This window comes from Python bivittatus, unplaced genomic scaffold, assembly GCF_059951505.1.
Source record: "Python bivittatus isolate LINGU-HERP-01145 unplaced genomic scaffold, Pbiv_v1 ctg000570_np1212, whole genome shotgun sequence".
Classification (NCBI taxonomy): Eukaryota; Metazoa; Chordata; class Lepidosauria; order Squamata; family Pythonidae; genus Python; species Python bivittatus.
In genome coordinates, this window is record NW_028277097.1 from 13,194,497 (window position 1) to 13,215,049 (window position 20,553).

General features: G+C 40.4%; 1 protein-coding gene across 1 annotated transcript in view; it reads right to left on the bottom strand.

The window, feature by feature from the left end:
* The window catches only part of RAB27B (RAB27B, member RAS oncogene family), a 37,862-nt gene that overhangs the window by 6,958 nt on the left and 10,351 nt on the right, over positions 1–20,553 (bottom strand). Inside the window, exons 2-4 of the mRNA XM_088152708.1 lie at positions 7,268–7,439; positions 2,675–2,760; positions 846–949 (exon numbers count right to left, since the gene is read on the bottom strand). Of these exons, the coding sequence (XP_088008834.1) occupies positions 846–949; positions 2,675–2,760; positions 7,268–7,420 (343 nt within the window). The 5' untranslated portion in view covers positions 7,421–7,439. The remainder of the gene's footprint in view (positions 1–845; positions 950–2,674; positions 2,761–7,267; positions 7,440–20,553) is intronic.

Genomic DNA, 20,553 nt, shown 5'->3' on the forward strand with positions numbered 1-20,553 from the left:
TCACACCAAGCTGCTTGCCTATTGCAGATTCAGTCTTCCCAGCCTGGTGCAGGTCTACAATTTTGTTTCTGGTGTCCTTCGACAACTCTTTGGTCTTGGCCATAGTGGAGTTTGGAGTGTGACTGTTTGAGGTTGTGGAGAGGTATCTTTTATACTGATAACAAGGTCAAACAGGTGCCATTACTACAGGTAACAAGTGGAGGACAGAGGAGCCTCTTAAAGAAGTAGTTACAGGTCTGTGAGAGCCAGACATCTTGCTTGTTTGTAGGTGACCAAATACTTATTTTCCACCATGATTTGCAAATAAATTCTTTAAAAATCAGACAATGTGATTTTCTGGATTTTTTCTCCCATTTTGTCTCTCATAGTTGAGGTATACCTATGATGAAAATTACAGGCCTCTCTCATCTTTTTAAGTGGGAGAACTTGCACAATTGGTGGCTGACTAGATACTTTTTTGCCCCACTGTAGGTAGATCTCAGCAATTTGCAGAAACATGATATAGTGGCGATGCTAGAGGCTTCAGTGTAGCAGTGGAAAAACAACTCTATCAGGTCAAAGTAAAAGTCCACTTGCTTCCTAAAGCTTCCATAAAAGGTATCTTGCAGCTGGTGGCCAAGGCCAGCAGTGATCCAGGAACCTCTAGAAGCCAGCTTCAGAGAGGATCCCACATCACTCCTAAGGTCCCTGTGGGTCTCCTGCTGCAGAGTGTTTAATTATCTCAAGAATGGCACAGATAATTCCACCCTCTATGGGGACTGATGCTGCACTAAAGATGATAGATGCAATGCCGCTTAACCTAAAAACGCTCAAGGCTGAGAGAGACAGCTGCTTTTTCCACTTACTCATCCAGTTTCTGACATTTAAGAAGCTCTGTTGACTGGTGAGATCAAACATTAGCAAGAAGCCCATGGCATCTCTGAAAAAAGCTGTTGTGAGACTTCTGAATCTGTTAGGAGAAAGGGAATGAAAGGGAGTGAACATACAACATGAGCTATAAGGGGAAAAAAAAGCAATAGGCATTAGGCAAACATTTCACTGCTGAGCTTTCTAAAGGTGCTGCAAGCAACAGATAAATGACAAGGCAAAGCTTTAATATTTTTTTATAGGGATAGTCAACCCATATCCAGATTCACTGTTAAGGCACAAGTCCTCCTTCAGGTTACAAGGTAGCTCCAGGGAAATTTTATGTTCTCTTGTAATCTGTTCCATTCTGATGGGGATTTGCATTATAAATTTCCCTTTGACTACCAAAGAGATGGGCAAGGAGCAGCCCCTGGAGATCTGATTCAGGCGCCCACCCAGGCACATGAAATTTCTGATAGTATTGCTCATACACCTTCAAGCAGAGCACTGAGCTATAGTGCTGAGAAAGTATTTTGCTTAGCCATAAGCTGAGAATTAATTCACATCCTGAAAACTACCCTGATAATGCCCTGATAAACGGCTAACAGCTCATGGTTGTAATGACTAAGGCTGTCATCTTCCTAAAACATTTTAATCATGGAATCAATGAGAGTATAATCAAATTAGATTAAAATCAACTGTGCTATAAAATAACAGTCAAGTCTCCTTACAGCCAAGCTTGACTTCTGATGACTCCATGGATACATCCATGTAATTTTCTTCGCAACAAAGCCATAGTAGCTTGCCGCTGATATCTTCCAGTATGGTTTCCCCCCTCCCCCAACAACTTTTCAATCTAGCCTACACTCCTCATACTTCCTGTTAGCCTTTATCCAAATATTAAACAGGACCAGGCCTGCTTAGCTTTTCTGAATCAGGTAAGGTTGACTAGGGCCTAACTGGACAGCACATAACTCATGCATGTTGTCTGTTCCAACTGAAGTTCTCCTGATGTAGAACAAAGCATTCCAGTTAAAAAAAAAATGTGGCTTGTCAGTGACAAACATAATTGTGCCCTGTGGATGTAGCTCACATCCAGTTAACAACTGCCAGATCACTGCTCAGTGTACGTGTGTGTGAAATAAATGCTACAATGCAATGTTGCGAAGGTAAAACTTTTGCTTGGTCCAACACATCCAAATGAATACAGAAACAGGGCCACAATTTCTGTAGGAAACAGTACTGGAAACTTTAGATCAGCATTCAGTCAGAAATTTCAGATATACAAATAGGAAGATGACCTTGGAAGCCCATCACAAATGTCGACTCTCTCTTTGGAATGGCTCCATGTCCATCTTCTTGTTCAAAGACTGAGAACCTGTCTTGGTCAGAGGCACTTATGCTTTGGAGTAAAACTAAGTACAAAGCAAAAATATGGAAAGTATGGGGCAATGAATGTACTGGATTTTTGCAATGGGTTTGGGGGGTTTTCGCCTTTAATTTATCATGTGTTTAGCTCTCTATTAGCCCTTATATTGTGCCTTCTAACTAAAAATGACAAGAAGCAGACTTTTGGCAATTGTACCCCTGAAATCTGACATTCCAAAATGCTTCAAATCACTTTTTATTCAAAATTCCAAATAATCCAAGTTAAGAACTAGAGCTGAAGCCTCTTTGTAAACAGTAATGTGATGGCAAAAATGATTATAAAAAGTCTCTATCTTGAAAACCTGCCTAAGTTGAAATGACAGAAATCTAATAGAAAAATGTTATTCATTTCCTCTTCCAATTACTTCTGCATTGGATTTTTTAAGTTCTTGCATATTACCTTTCTTGCCCAGCTGTGTCCCATAGCTGCAGATGGACCTTAAAGGCTTTTCCAGGAGACCCACTTGACCCCTGGCTGTTGTACACCTGAAACACACCAAATAAAGCTTCACTGTATATTTTAATAGAGGGACAATTACTTATTTAAAAATTAAAAGTGAAGTTATGATTTGCCAAACTGAAAATGCAGGGTATGAAAGGATGCTAAAGACATCATATGATCCTTTCATCACCACGGCCTTATTCCACAGATGATTTTGGCAGCCAGCCCTGCATTTATTGGAGGAGCACAGACAGTAAGGATTGCAATATTGTCACAGGAAGTACCAACCCCTAGAAGATTTCATTTGGTCTCAGAAGCTAAGCATGATAAGGCTGGAATAGTACATGGATAGGAGATCTCCATGAACACAAAGGTTGTAGGCTAGACTTGAGAAATCAAAAAACTTCCCAGAAGGCAGTGACAAGCCATTTCTGCAGTGTTGCCCAGAAAACTGCAAAAATCTGTCCATGAAGCCACCAGGAGAAGCCACCACTTGGACACTTCATGAATACAATATTAGACTGGAACTGGTGACAGTTTACTTCACTTTGCTATAAAACCTTTTGGAGGCCTTTGGGCATTCATTCTCTTTCAACTTTTCTTATAGAGTTATTGAGTGGGAGAATAATGTGGAAAACCCTTGCAGGTTGAAAGATGACTGTATAAGCACTGGATTGAAATTCAGCAGACTAGAATTCTTAATACAGTGGTACCTTGGGTCACGAACGCTTCTGTTCACGACCAATTCGGGTCACGAACAGCACTGTTCGCAAAATTTTGCTTCCGTTTGTGAACGCCGGATCGGGTGACGAACAGGATCCACGGCCATTTTCCCTGCCGTGACACGTGGTCGTGGCTTCCTGTAGGGAGGGGGACTCTCCCTCCAAGCAATAACCGCCTCCCCACCCGCCTTCCTGTCCTCCATGCCAGAAGTCGCGTCGAGCAAGGTTGGCGTTCTCTCTCTTCGTACTGTACTTTGTGTCATATTTTTGTGGTTTAAAAAAAAAAAATACATATGGTTCAGAACGGATTAACCGTAATTACATTGAACCTTATGGGAAAATTTGATTCGGGTCACAACCAAAATCGGTTGGTGACCAAATTTGGAGGGGTCAGAACGGATTAACCATATTTACATTGAACCTTATGGGAAAATTTGATTTGGGTCGTGACCAATTTGGGTCGCGACCAGAGTCACGGAACAAATTAAGTTCGTGAACCGAGGTACCACTGTACTGGATAATGGTCTATCTAGGCAGATCATATTGGGATAAACGATGTGCACATATGGCAAACAGTGCTGCAGAAGACTGCTTCAGGGTCTCCAAAAAGTTAGTCACTGTCACACAGCTAAGATACAAAGGAGACATCTAAGTCTCTGGATGTTGGACTACCCAATTAAGACTGAAGCAATAAACTATGTCCTTTGTGTATATGCTATTCTTATGTAATATGTTTCTAAACAGAATACCTGCTGCATATTTACTCTCCTTGCATGCCTAGAAGATTTAGCATGTTGCTTTGGTATAGAAAAGGTGCTGAACTAAAGAGATGACTTGGCCACCCCTGAACGACATGGCAAGGAACATAACATGTATTTGGTCCAAGGAAATAAGCAACACATTTCATTTGAGATTCTCCATGGAATTGAAGTTTGGAGCAGCAGATGGTCCCTATGCAAGTGGAATTGAAGGAGAGAGGTGTGCTCCAGGCCAAATAGCTTAGCATGAGAGTGGGTAAAAGGAAACTTAGGGGAAAAAAATGGTCTTCAGTATTTAAGCTAGAGGATCTAGTTTTCAGAATCACACATTCCTCATCTCCCCCTTTGTTCCAGATAAATGCCCAGAGATTTTAAAATGTAGGGGGATTAAATGGGACGTGAAAAACAGTGCTGTGGACCCCCTTTTCCCCTTTGCACAGATGGATGGATGGATGGATGGATGGACAGACAGACAGAAGAAATACCTGTGTAGAAAGGGTTATTTAGCCAGCTGAAGCAATCTCTATAATTTACCAAGCTTTGTACTGCACATTCCTTCACACCTGCCCTTAGAAGAAGTTATTTAGCAAGCCTTGCAGATTGCATCATTCTATTGTTAATCACTCTTGCTTGCCTCTTATCTGTAATCCTGCTTCAATAATTAAGATAAAGAGGACAGCACCAGCTCCCTAATCTAAGGGAGAGGTGCACACCAGCTAAGGAGATAGGGAACAAGCGCCTCATAAACACACTCTTAGCAAAGGGTCACTTATCTAGGTTCCCAGGCTACTGACCAGGTATGCCATCAACCATCCTCAGTTGCCATCTGCTAGGGATCTGGTCTTCCCTAAAAATATCCTTGGCAGAGGTTCCACTGTCTAATGGTACGATCAAGTCCTTGGTGAGAGGTACTACCACGTATTATTGTTTATACTCTCTGTCCCTTTCTGGCATAAAGAGATGGTGAAAGCCTCCAGTCTGAACATTGGTCTAGAGCAGACATTCTAGGATGCTGATGCACAATTGTGAGCTCCAGGTAGTTCATCCACTGCCATTCTCGGTGTTCCTGGCAAGCTGAAGGGATGTGAATTGGTTTATCTTTGTTTCTCTATTAACTGTCTTAATATTTACTCAATAAAACCCTTTCTGGCATTTCACCATGGTATGAGTTTATTGTCCTTGAATCCTAAAGAATCCATTGGCTCCTGGCTGGCCACTGGATAGCAACTGATCTATCTATTCTCCTCCATGAGAATCTAAACCCTCAGTAACAATCTCAGTCATCCTGAGCCAGTTAGAAGGACATAGTTCCCATCCTATTGAAATCAGAAATTAATATACAAGAAGGATTCAAAAGATTGTGTTTTGAGGTTAATACGTATGGTAGAAACCACGAGCTCTGTTAACTTCCAAATTTAGCAGGCAACAGACAATTCTGAGAACTTCAGAAGTTGGCTTCTCAAGTAGGAGGAGGATGAACATTTCAGTGAAGGGAAGGGGGGGTCCCCAACACAGATGTTTGCTGTGGGTGTCAGAATACATAGCTGGTATTTAGAAAAGAAACATTACATCCACAAAACCTAGGAAATATGAGGTTTCCACAAAGTTTGCAAACAGTGCATTACTAATATATTTTCTTGTTCACAGATCATAAGTAAATTAACCATCGTATATTTCTGAAAAAGTTAATCCTGATTACATACCATAATCATAATCTATTATTAAAATATAAATGTAAAAGAAAATAAATATAATAACATCTCCAGGGGGCAATGTGTTTCAGTGCAATACTGTAGAGACAAAGCTTCATTCTCTCTATGCACAGCTTCTTTGGGTAGATCAAGATCTCAAGATGACTCTTGCTGTCACAAAGTTTCCATTTGTGGCCTGTGGAATCCATGCAGTGTTGACAGCGAAGTAGAACAAGCTCAGTAACAGGCTTAGTATATATCTGTATCTGTGTGTGTGTACACACACACACACACATACACACGTAGTCTGGGTTTGAATCCTGTAATAATGTTGAGCAAGTAAGTAAGTAAAATTGCATTCAAGATCCTTTTCTTATTTCCCCTTGGAAATGAGAACACAATTTTTTTGTCAGTATAAGATTTAGATAGCAGTCTTAAAGCCCCTTATCAGTGGACCTTCTTTAAGAGAAAACCAGTGTAAGGCTGCTTCCTTTATGCACTGGGAAAAGCTCTTGCTAATGAGTTAAAATACAACAGTTGAACAGTGGCAAACACATGGAGGCTTCCAGGAATAGCAATTTCTCATGTGTGTGTCTCTGAAAATACTAAATCCCACCAACAGGAATTATAACCGGCATGAGATACCATATGGCTGTGACATGGGCTAGACTAACAAATCAAGGATGGAAAGACTGCTTTAATACACATACAAACACACACACACACACACGTTTTTAGCTATAGCCACCCTCCAAAAAAAAAAAAAAAAAAAAGAAAGCCTCAGTGTTCTCATCTAGTTTCCGCAAATGCTCCCATATCAATCTAGAGACTCTCCAAATACTTTTCAGCTTTGATCCCCCAAAACTCCCTTAAGAGCTAAGTAAACAGCAGATCACACAAAGATGCCTGTACTATATGCCAGTATGAGCTCCCATGACTTTAAAATCCCTGTTGCGGAAAGAAGGTAAGCTCAGAATCAGCTACTGAGCAAATCAAAAATATAAATAATGATGATGTTGAAAACATCCAAATCTATATTAATATGGCAAATTTTAAAGAACAGTGAATCTTAGACTATTATCGAGGCTTCCAGATTGCTTCACAGACAGCAGTGTAAACAGCCTTGAAAGCACAGAAGTTAAAACTTATAAGACTGATTAAATTGGGAAGAAACAAAACTATATACAAATACTTGGACTGGACGAAAAGACTGGTCAGGTGTCGCAGAATTCAGGTGAAGGCTACAAAATGCAGGGCAAAAGCCATCCAAAGAAACAGATATTGCCCCACTGAGGTATTGAAAATATTTCCTTTGAAAGAATGGAAGCTTCAGGAACACGTTTCTGCCTCTTCTCTCCCCCTTTTTAAGAGGAAACTCACCACACGCTTTTCTCGGAAGTCGATGCCTACTGTCGTGATGAACTTTGGGTTAAACTTGTTGTCTGTGTATCTGTACAGTAAAGTGGTCTTTCCAACCCCAGAATCCCCGAGGGCCAGGAGTTTGATCAAATAGTCATAGTCCCCATCAGTCATAGTGCTGACCTGGATGAACCTGTAAATCAGGGGAAAAGAAAGATTGGTAAGAAGAAACAAAACAAAACAAAACAAAAAACAACATAGCATTAAGGACCTCAAAAAACTCAATGGACTGGCACAAAAAAACAAGAACACCATCTTGCCATAACATAAGACGTCAGGAATTGGCTTTTGTAAGAATAATTAGAGCGTCATGGAAGATAAAATTATCACGTATGGTCTGCCCAGGCTGCCTGAATGGAACTTCCACCAGACGCTGAACTGTGTGAACACTTCATACCATCCATTAGATGGCCCAACTCTTCTATGCTCTGCAGGACAAACTCATATACCACAAAGAAATGTCCAGTGGTACCAGGATTTCCAAACCCATAAAGATATCCTACCATTTTTGATCAACAGAAGCCTGGACACTAAAGGAAGGGACACTGCAATTACTTCTGAATATCATGTGATCCAAAGAGCTTCTAGAACAACTTTTCACAACCTGACATTTTCCAGATGTGCTTGGACTGCAGCTCCAGTTCCCCGCCAAGCATGCTTATCCACACTTTAAAACAGATCTTAGACTAACTGCATCCATAATTCTGCAGTCTCCCCTGCATGAGCATAAAAATTAAATTCAACTTGCTTTGAACCTCAAAGTCAATTACTGGAGACTTCATTATCTTACTTCTTCATGCAGCTGAGTCAGACTTCATTTTGTCTGATGAGCTCTCAGCTAATAATTCATACCAATGGCCTTTGGGCCCTGTTAGCTTTAATCAACTAACTTCTTTCAGGCTGAAATTACAAAGCCACTAAAGTGCTATTGACCACTCCCCAATTTCTGCTGGTGAGAACCGCAGTCTCTTGCTGTTTCAGAGCTTAATGTTTCTTTTGGAATTATAATCCAATTTGAAATGTGATTTGAACAATTCTGTTGCTGCGGTATCTGAAAGCTCATTTGTTTTCCTACTTCTTCTACTTAAAAAAACAATAAGCAAGTAAAGAATTAAATTTAGTATGAAGATTAGGTAACAAAGAATGAAATACACCTTTTTCTCCAACACATCCCATATAAGCAAACTCTGTTCATGAAATCATAACCCCACTGGGGAAAAACCTACAAAAAGTTCTGTTCACACCTGCTGTGTTTTGAAGCGGCATGGGCCAGCTGCCTGATAAACAGAATTACAAGTTTGTACCACTGAAGCTATTTTAGATGTTTTGTTACATATATGATGTTCGAAAATTAATTTGCATTAGAAAGAGTTTCAGAGGGAGCATTCTGAGCTCTACCAACCTCACGGCATTCTGCAATGACTTCATCTTTCTTTCCTTCATAATCATTTAGTATAAAGGAAAAGGTACCATTGGAAAACATGTTGTTGTTGTTGTTGTTCAGTCGTTAAGTCGTGTCCGACTCTTCGTAACCCCATGAACCATATTGGGCCAGGCCTTCCTGTCCTTCACTACCTCCCTGAGTTTGCTCAGTTTCATGCTCATTGCTTCAGTGATGCTATCTAACCATCTCATCCTCTGCCGTCCTCTTCTCCTTTTGCCTTCAATCTTTCCCAGCATCAGGGTCTTCTCCAAAGAGTCCTCTCTTCGCATTAGGTGACCAAAGTATCTGAGCTTGAGCTTCATTATCAGTCCTTCCAATGAGCAATCAGGGTTGATTTCCTTTAAGATTGACTGGTTTGACCTCCTAGCAGTCCAGGGGACTCTTAAGAGTCTTCTCCAGCACCACAGTTCAAAGGCATCAATTCTTCGGCGCTCAGCCTTCTATATGGTCCAGCTCTCACAGCCATACATTACTACTGGAAAAACCATAGCTTTGACTATGCGGATCTTTGTCGGCAAGGTGACGTCTCTGCTTTTTAATATGCTATCTAGGTTTGCCATAGCTTTCCTCCCAAGGAGCAAGCGTCTTTTAATTTCATGGCTGCAGTCTCCATCTGCGGTGATCTTGGAGCCCAAATAAATGAAGTCTGTTACTACTTCCATTTCTACCCCTTCTATTTGCCAGGAATTGATGGGTCCAGATGCCATGATCTTAGTTTTTTTAATGTTGAGTTTCAAGCCAGATTTCACACTCTCCTCTTTCACCCTCATCAAGAGGCTCTTTAGTTCTTCTTCACTTTCTGCCACTAGGGTGGTATCGTCTGCATATCTTAGGTTATTGATGATTCTCCCTGCAATCTTAATTCCGGCTTGTGATTCTTCCAGCCTGGCATTTCTCATGATGTACTCTGCATATAGGTTAAATAAGCAGGGTGACAGTATACAGCCTCGTTGTACTCCTTTCCCTATTTTGAACCAATCGGTTGTTCCGTGACTGGTTCTAACTGTTGCTTCTTGGCCTGCATACAGATTTCTCAGGAGACAGGTAAGATGGTCTGGTACCCCCATCTCTTTAAGAATTTGCCACAGTTTGTTGTGATCCACACAATCAAAGGCTTTTGCATAGTCAATGAAGCAGAAGTAGATGTTTTTCTGGAACTCTCGTGCTTTCTCCATGATCCAGCAAATGTTGGCAATTTGATCTCTAGTTCCTCTGCCTCTTCGAAACCCAGCTTGTACATCCAGTAGTTCTCGGTTCACGTACTGCTGAAGCCTAGCTTGTAGGATTTTGAGCATAACCTTGCTAGCATGTGAAATGAGTGCAATTGTGCGATAGTTTGAGCATTCTTTGGCATTGCCCTTCTTTGGAATTGGAATGTAAACTGACCTTTTCCAATCCCGTGGCCACTGTTGCGTTTTCCAGACTTGCTGGCATATTGAGTGCAGCACTTTAACAGCATCATCTTTTAGTATTTTAAATAACTCAGCTGGAATACTGTCATCTCCACTAGCTTTGTTGTTAGCAATGCTTCCTAAGGCCCACTTGACTTCACTCTCTAGGATGTCTGGCTCAAGGTCAGTGACCACACCAGCATGGACATCAGGGACATTAAGATCTTTCTTGTATAGTTCTTCTGTGTATTCTTGCCACCTCTTCTTAATCTCTTCTGCTTCTGTTAGGTCCCTGCCTTTTTTGTCCTTTATCATGCCCATCTTTGCACTAAATGTTCCTTTGATAACTCCAATTTTCTTGAAGAGATCTCTAGTCTTCCCCATTCTATTGTTTTCCTCAATTTCTTTGCACTGTTCATTTAAGAAGGCCTTCTTATCTCTCCTTGCTATTCTCTGGAAATCTGCATTCAGTTGCTTATATCTTTCCCTTTCACCCTTGCTTTTCGCATTCCTTCTTTCCACAGCTATTTGTAAAGCCTCATCAGACAGCCATTTTGCTTTCTTGCATTTCTTTTTCCTTGGGATGGTTTTAGTTGCTGCCTCCTGTACAATGTTACAGACCTCCGTCCATAGTTCTTCAGGCACTCTGTCTACCAAATCTAATCCTCTAAATCTATTCATCACCTTCACTGTGTACTCACAAGGAATATGATCTAAGTCATACCTGAGTGGTCTAGTGGTTTTCCCTACATTCTTCAATTTAAGCCTAAATTTTGCAGTAAGAAGCTCATGATCTGAGCCACAGTCAGCTCCTGGTCTTGTTTTTGCTGTCTGTATAGAGCTTCTCCATCTTTGACTGCAAAGTATGTAATCAATCTGGTTTCGGTATTGACCATCTGGTGATGTCCATGTGTAGAGTCGTCTCTTGTGTTGTTGGAAAAGAGTGTTTGCTATGACTAGCTTGTTCTCTTGACAGAATTCTATTAGCCTTTGCCCTGCTTCATTTTGTGCTCCAAGGCCAAACTTGCCTGTTATTCCAATTACTCCTTGACTTCCTACTCTAGCATTCTAATCCCCTATGATGAAAAGGACATCTTTTTTTGGTGCTAGTTCTAGAAGATGTTGTAGGTCTTCATAGAAGCGGTCAACCTCAGCTTCTTCAGCATCAGTGGTTGGGGCATAGACTTGGATTACTGTGATGTTGAATGGTTTGCCTTGGATACGCACTGAGATCATTCTGTCGTTTTTGAGGTTGTACCCCATTACTGCCTTTCCCACTCTCTTATTCACTATGAGTGCAACTCCATTTCTTCTAAGGGTTTCTTGCCCACAGTAGTAGATATAATGGTCACCCGAATTAAATTCATCCATTCCCGTCCATTTCAGTTCGCTAATTCCCAAGATGTCGACGTTCAATCTTGTCATCTCATGTTTGACCACATCCAGCTTGCCTTGGTTCATAGATCTTACATTCCAGGTACCTATACAATATTGTTCTTTACAGCATCGGACCTTCTTTTCGCTTCCAGATACATCCACAGCTGAACGTCCTTTCGGCTTTGGCCCAGCCGCTTCACTCTTTCTGGAGCTACTTGGAATTGCCCTCCGCTCTTCCCCAGTAGCATATTGGACACCTTCCGACCTGAGGGGCTCATCTTCCGGCATCATATCTTTTAGCCTTCTAACATTGTCCATGGGGTTTTCTTGGCAAGGATACTGGAGTGGGTTGCCATTTCCTTCTCCAGTGGACCACATTTTGTCAGAACTCTCTGTCATGACCTGTCCGTCTTGGGTGGCCCTGCACGGTATAGCTCATGGCTTCACTGAGTTACGCAAGCCCCTTCGCCACGACAAGGCAGTGATCCATGAAGGGGTGGAAAACATGGGAAGATTACAAAATGGAAGATTTCAACAGGACCCTTTGTAAAACTCTTTGGTTGTAGAAAAGATGCAATGAAATCTCATTTGATACCCTTCACATTTTTTTCCCCCTATCCTCCATGGAAATCTGGCAGATTCCTCCCAAATTTCAAACCTCATATCAGGCAAAGGGGTTGGTTGTCTCTCTTTGGAAAACAGCTCTGAAATGATTAATCACATACTAAATGCACATATACAACACCCTATAACTGTATTTAGCAGAAGGTGGTTCAAATGCAGACACCACAGCATTTCATACATACGGCTGGGTTTGGACATCATTCTAAGGTGGAACACAGACATTTCCCTATATTTCTGTTATTTTCTCATCCTGTCCCAACTTTTTCCCAGCCTGCTGTCATTCTGTCTTTTGGCTTGCCTATCCTGTGACTTAAAAGACAAAGGAAACATTGAAGACATTTTGTGCTGTCTTGCTCCCTTTTTGCCCCACCCCACAAGTAATGTGGATGAGCATGAGATCTACCATACGAACAATAGAAACTCTGTGTATTGACAAACAAGCATTTCTTCCCTATTTTGCCAAAAGAGGAAAGCTTATTAGTCACTTATTTCCATAAGCAAGAGGAAAACTCAGTTGGGCATCAATGTTGGCTGCTTTCTATGAATAATGTATAAGAACAGCTATGGGATTCACTGCAGTTATATTTTTTACCACACTGTGGAGCTGTCAAACTCTGTGAACCCATAATTTAAACCAAATGGCTATGAGAAATTTCTGTTGTCTCCATTATCCTAAACTGGACGCTGAAAACATGGATTACAGTCCTCAAAATGTCAACATAGCAACTCTAATGTTTGTCTCGTCAGGGATATTCACATTAGTGGAAGTTATACTCTTAGATAATTTGAGAATCACCTCAGTGGACATATTCTATTTATAAATTATACAGCTATGCAGCAATTTGGACATAATTCAAAATAAGTGCTTCCGAGTGCCTGGGGGTACAAACGTAACACCTGTTGGTAACCCTTTAAAACTGTGGTGAAATGCTGAGAAAAAACATGGCTGCTTTAAAGAGCTGCAGGCATGTGCTATGTTCATGTCCCTGGCCAGTCAAAAGTACCTTCTGGGATTCAAATGTGATTGCTCAGTCTTGATAAAAATATTGGATTTTTTTTCCTACATGGTTTTGGTTAAATAACAGGCTCAAATGTTAAACCAGGAGTTTAAAAAAAAAAATTATGTAAATATATACAGTTAACACTTTCAAATGACTTTTTTTTAGTTCTACTGAGTTGATCCCTCAGCATGCTTAAACAGGAATATTCAGCAATACAAACTAGTTTTATGATCAATATTCTGAATTTCTGAGCTATCTCTCCTTAGTTTAAACATTTAGAAAATTGATTATGTGCCATCAAGTTGTTTTTGACTCCTAGCAACCACGTAGATAGATTTTCTCCATGATGATTTGTCCCTAACCTGGTTTTTCAGGTCTTTCAACATTGCACCTGTTACCGCTGTAACTGAGTCCATCCATCCTGCTGTTGTTCTTCTCTTTCCTTCCACCTTTCCACTGTTAGAGCCTTTTCCAGAGAGCTGGGCCTTTGCATAACGTGTCCAAAGTAGGAACATTTGAGCCTGGTCATTTGTGCCTCGAGTGAGAACTCTGGGTTGATTGTTCAACGATCCATGGGTTTGGTTTTTTGGCTGTCCATGGTATTCTCAGGAGTCTTCCCAACATCAAAGTTCAAATGTGTCAATGCTCTTCCTATCCATACAGTGTCACAGGGAATACCATGATTGCTTGCACAATTCTGGTCGTTGTAGAGATAGACACATCACAGTATTTGAATGTCTTTTCCAAGGCCTTCATGGCTGCTGTGCCGAGTGCTAGTCTGCGGTGCATTTATTGACTGCTTACTCCTTTACTGTTGGTGGTTGATCCTAAAAGGCAGAAGGTATCCAGATATCTTCATTGTCAATTCTAAGGCTGATTGTTCTACCTGTTGTCACTAATTTGGTCTTCTTTATATATAATTTTAGTCCCATTTTTTCACTGTGCCCTTTGACTTTTAATACCAGGGCTTGCAGATCCTTTGCGTTTTTGGCTATCAGGTAGCATCATCAGCATAGCGCAGGTTATTGATGTTTTTTTCCTCAGTTTTTAAACCACGCTCATCTTCTTCCGATCCAGCTTCCCTTAATATATATTCTGTATTTAAGTTGAATAAATAAAGGGAGAGTATGCAGCCTTGTTGCATTTTGGTCCTTTTTTATGAAGTTGTATTAAGTTATTTTTGTCTTGTTAGTTAATGTCCTTACCATTAATGTTTTACTGTGATTTATGTTACTGAAAACGGTGCATAAATTCAACAGCATATAAATCAAAATCATAACTATTACATCCTGTTCATTTTTTTTGCCAGCATACAATACAGAGACTTCATTTAGGTTTATTTAATAAGAATAGGCCCCTAATAACATAATGTAATATTTATTATTCATTTGATTTGCATGGCTGCCCATCTAAGCAACTCTGGGAGGCTCACATATCATATTAATATAATATACTATAATAGATCTCCAGTCTTTCATTGCATTTCATTTCAGAGAAGCTCTTCAACGTAGTTAAAAACAGAAACAGCAACACATGCTTTTTGCTCTCCCATTTTAAAGACACTTTGGGTTCTGTATTTTTACAAGCCCATTTTGCACTTCACAGCAAACAATATTTCGTAAGGTGTGACTGAAGAGTAGGGAGCCTTGAGTTCTACTCTGCTCTCCGCAGTGAGGAGGACTCCTGTGACCTACAGTAAATGACAGGTGATGACAACTTAGGACCAAGGGAGACTTTTTCTTCTGTATGAAATTAAAAACAAAACACCTTATAGGGCTCCTTGCAGGATTTGGAGATGTCAACGTTTATCTTTCCAATCCTGTCAAACAAACCTACAATCTACAATGAACGTTAGGCTCAAACGCCTCCCGCCCCCCACCCCCCAATCTAGCAATCACTTTTAACAAAGTTCTCATTCACTGCCAAGTTTCTAGTAAGTATTTATCAGACTACACTGAGCCTTATCTATTCCCTTGGGTTTCTCCATTTTCAAACTTGCTCGGTAGCAAGATGAATCACTCCTAACCCAAGGTAAAGTAAAGTAAAGTAAAGGTAGCTGTGGCTACAGACAATAAAATAATTGCTTAGCAATGTGCTACCCACCCAGGGTAAAAAATATTGGATATCTGCCAGTGGCAACTGCAATCTGCTTCTGAAGCCCTCCTTCATCTATGCCATGACCAGCTTCAGTTCATGGCATGGCATGATATTTATGGATTTGAAATGGCTATTATGAAACCCAAAGAAAAATCAGAGGAAATTAAGCCCCCTACCCCCCAGACCACCCTGGGTCAAGGCGGCTCTATCAGGATTAAGACAGTTTGTACAGAAACTCAGTACTGCCCCCCCCCCAAAAAATCAGTCACACTTGCTCTCACATTTTGAATAATTTAAGCAGTATTTTACAAGGCAGAGACGGGTGAAGCTCAACAGGTGAAACTCAAAAGACAGATGCTTTTTCCATGTTGCCTTTTCACAACAAGTGAAGCTTCACTAGCTGAGCTTCTTTATCACACACACCCATTCCCACAAGGAGTAAACCCAGAGGAGGAAAGTATCTCTAATCATTACATGGGAGAGAGAAATTCAGTTTGTGTAGCTTTCACATCCGGGCATCTGAGTGGGAGAAAAGGAGGTCCTTCTCAGGAGCGCCAATCTAACAAGCTATGCCACCCTGCCGGGCACTCCAGAAAAGCAAGTCATCATGAGCAGCAAAGCTACACCGTCCCTCAAGGGCAAGTCAATGGGTGTTCCTTAATATAACCTCAAGTCTGTGTGCGCGCGCACACACTTTTGTGTCTGTCCTGATTCCTGGCTCCCTCACTATGGCCTATGGATGAGTATTGAAGCTAATTTCAGATTTAGAAATGGCTCAAATCAAATAGACTGTCTTTGCATCAGGAATTCAAGGCTAATTTATACAGGCCTAATCTGTGCTCACATATATACAATGAAAGTTTAAATTTTCATATCTTTGATCTGAATTACTTTCAAGTGATTTATCTTAATTCATAATAAAGATAATTACCTTTCTCTGACAGAGTTATTTTTTTTAGCAAAGGGATTACTGGCACCACAATAATAATGTGGATTTCTGCCTGTCACACATCTTGGCACCTTAACCCCAACTACACTTATATGGCAAAGACTTTCATAAACAAGAATTTATTTCATCAATGCATGAAGTAGTATTCTCCATTGGCACGTATGTGTAGATGGAGAAAAAAAAACATTACCAGTCATATTAAATGCTAAAGATGATGACCATGAAATGAGAAAACCAAATAAAAGCAGGGCTATGCAAAAAATTGATTCAGAGATTCAATTTAAAGGTAGTTTGTTCAAACCATCAACCTTTCTTAGTCAAATCAAATATTACTGAATGTCTTTGACTCAGATGAGGTCAGTGGGACGCTTTTATTCATGTTCAATAGTTGTGGGCTTCTTAACATTTTATTCAGACATTAAATTGATCTGATTTGAGATGTCAATTTAATTTTCTGAATGGAATTATCAATTTGAAGGAGAATTTTTCAAATTTGCAGAGACCAGGTTAGAAGCTCAGGAACTGAGTTGGCACTGGCTTGAGAGGCCATGGGGAAAGTGGCAGCTTTAACTGTGGCAACCTTAGATTTTCTTGCCTATTTACTTCTGATGACTGAGGGAACAGTAAGGAAGATTCTGGTGCTGATGGTCATTGAGACCACAGATGAAGCCTGATGGAATCTCAGAAAGTAACGATGCAGACCATAAGACTGAAAGCTGTAACGATCTCAACAGAATCTTACAAGCTTGGGGAACAGGAAAAATAAAACTGTACATTAGATACTTTGCAAGAAATGTCATTCTTTAAAAAATAGAGCTGGATTTTTGTTATGCTTTCTGTATTGAGGTGTGTTAGTTTACATTTTTTAGATGATTCTGTGAAAGTACTTGGAGAAATTCTAAACTGATGTTCCATCACAACTGGAAAACTGTGGCTTACACAGCAACATTAAACAAGGCTTTATAGAGGAATGAAATATTTCTGTTTTCTTAAGCCCTTTTCTGGCAGCTGCTAAAGCTTTTATCTCTTCCTCCCTTAACTTCCTAGACTAGCCCATTTCCTCCAATGGTATTTCTTACTTGCTCTTTGCTTCAGGTTTGCCTGTTATTTGACTTACACAAATCTAAACACTAATGTAGATGCAATCAATTTTGCGTTCATATTCCCAACTTACAATGGCTACTGAAGAGAAGAGACTCAGATCCCTCAGATGCTTACTCATTCTTTCTTCCCCAATAAGCTTCACAGCTAATTCATCATTCCTTTTTAATAAACAGGGGTCACAACAGAGTGCCAACATTTCCACTTTGCCAACAGAAAGAACTGCTGTTCCAAGGCTCATTGGGGCCTGATCACTGCTATAACAGCTCCATCTTTAAAAACTCATCTTTCTGATGAATCTCTTTCCCTACACATGTTTAAACCATTGGCCAGTTTATCTTAAGGCAAAGGACAAAAATACCCCCCCCCTTTTTTCCATCTACCCAAAGTGAATTTAGATTTGCTGAATTGATTGGGTGAATGGTTGCAGATTAAGCCAATTATGGCACTTAGAAATACAAAAAGCAGATATGTCTTATGACCCAGAAATTCATTGAATCATCCAACAGCAAGTAGATCATGGACAGAGCAAAAGCTTAGTTGGCTTTCAGTTATCAACATGCCATTATAATTTATTCATTTCTTTATATTTTAACCCCTATTCCTTTTAATTTTCAAGAAATGAAATTATAGTGTGATCAATTTACAACTAACATCTAACTGTATAATATTAATATCATAACACACAATCATAACTTTCTATTTCTTCAAGCAATCATAAAGAGTGAAGTAGATCAATATGCCAGAACATATGGCTTCTGTTTCCTCATTAAAAGACCCTAGAGCAGCAGATGGAAATTACAGGATATTATATATGTCCTTCCAATCAATAATAAAGGTTATATGATACATTAACTATGGCATAATTCAACATTTATCATGTATTTATTTAGTTAGCTAGTTAGTAATTGCTGGAGCTCAAGATGCTATGCAGTGTTCCCTCCTCCTATTTGTCCCCATAACAACAATTTTGTGAGACAGGTTGGTCTGAAAAGGCCCAAGGTCACCTGCTGAGATCCCGAGTCTCCCTGTTACTGGTCCAATGCCTTAACCACCATACCACAGAATGAAACTGGAATTTCTATCTTGAATTGGATGTCATCAACATATTCTTTCTTTCTCTTACTAAAAAAGCCAACCGTAGCAATGTAGGTGCTAGAATACTGCCAGCATAATGGAAGAGTCTACATGAGATCCACTTAATGGAGGCCAAGTCCTAATATGATGTAGGTTTGGCAGATTGGTATACCTTTGATTAGACTAACCCTATATGGGATTGAAGGAAACTGTACATAGACTGAGAGTTCTCCATTCAACCTTGTCACTAGATACTTGTGCAGTCTTAGTGGCTTAAAGGATTTTAGTTAGCTTTGACTGACTCCACTAGCTACAACGATCCTTGGTCTAGGACCATATGGTTGCTATAATTCACAGTTCCGGAGTTTCCCATCTAGATTACTGCAGTAGGCTCTATAAGGACCTGGCCTTCAGAATGATAGAACTACACTGGTTCCCAATATGCTTCACATCAGGATCCAAGATGCTCATGTTGTCATTTAATGCCCTGAGCAGTTGGGCCCCAGCATCTGAGGGATGGGATCTCCTGGCTCCTTTCTGCCCAAATATTAAAATATCCTGAGGAGATTTCTCATTGTTATAGCTCAGATGAAGCAGAGAGCCTTCGCTGTTGAGACACCCTAATCTTTTCTTAAAGATTCAGCAGGCAAAGATATCAACTTCATTTCAGAATCAGATGAAGATTAGAGTATTTACAGTATGCACACTCTTAATCTTACTGAGTGCAGTTTGGGTGTGTTTCACTTTGTTTAATAGCTGTCATTTTTAATGGCTTGGCTAAACTGTTCTATTGACTGAACCTCACCCTGAGATCTGTGATTTAGGGCTGATTATTTTAATTAACAGAACACCCACCTGAGGCCAGAGACATCCCAGCAATCTGTCACCTTCATCTGAGGAATGGCAAACCAGCATTTTTGGGAGGGGGGGGTTACCTAATTTAATATTAACTCTTATTTTGAATTTGAAGCAGTTTGATGGAATCCAAACACCTTCATTTTTTCCCTCTATTTGAAAGAGATGCTGATGACTTCCTCTTAAGCCCTGTGAGGCTGGAGAGCTCAGGAAACAAGCAGCACTTGGATTTCTGGAAAGATCGTTATTGCTAATAGGGTAACTGAACAGAATCTTGACAGACCACCAAAGTAATTCTCTCACAAAACTTAAACCCAGTTCAATTAAGGCAGAGCTACTCTGGGCCCCTTTCTCACACTTCCTCCCTCCCCAGACTCAAGAATCCCTTAACTCTCTCCTGCCCCCTAGGAGTTCCCAAGTTTGACATCAACAACTGTTGCATCAAAACCCTCTTGGGCCCACCTGCTTTCCTAATAACTAGCTCACTAAATGCTTCAAATATGAACTTTAACTCAACAGCTGGGCATATTTCTGTCCATCTTCCTGTTTGGTTTTACCTTTGAACCGGATAAGGGCAAAAAGATCACTGGAGACAGAAGAAAGGACAACACTTCCCTTCCCATCCTTTCTCTTCATTTCACCTTTGGTTGGGAGTGTAAAAGGCCAGCGAGCGCTGCTACATCGTACCCTACAAGTTACATTTCCAGATAACTGTTGCTCACTGCTGCTCATTTTTACAAGCCCTCATATATTTGTGTAGAGAATGTGAGAGTGCAGTGAAGGAGGGTTCCTGGGTCCTGGCACGTCTGGAGTTTCTGTTTCTTTTCTAGGAGGCAGAAGTTGTCATATGTCACCATAGACCAGCGTGGCATCATGGTTAAGGTGTTGGACTGGCTCTAGGGAGACCAGGGTCAAGTCCATCCTCAAACACAGCTCCCTGAGTGACTTTGGGCCAGACGTTCTCTCAGCCCAGCCATCTTATAGGATCATTGTTGTAGGAAAAAACAGGAAGATGGAGCAGTATGAACAAAATGCAGGGCACAAGCTAAACAAATAAGTAAAATATTGCTTCTTTATAGGCAGGGGTAATCACTGTATACCATAAGAAATGTTCCTTATTTCAGTTCCAACTTCAGATCAAAGCTGAATTGGGTATGCTCAGCTAGAAGAACCCTAGGGGTTTTTTCCCCTTTATAGGGAAACATGATTCAATTGAAGTGAAGCAACAAGTTAAGGTCAAAGTGTTTGCAAGCAGAAAATAAGACAGGTCCTACCCGATCAGACTCGCAACTTATCTACTCCACTATCATACAGGGGCCAAACTTATACAG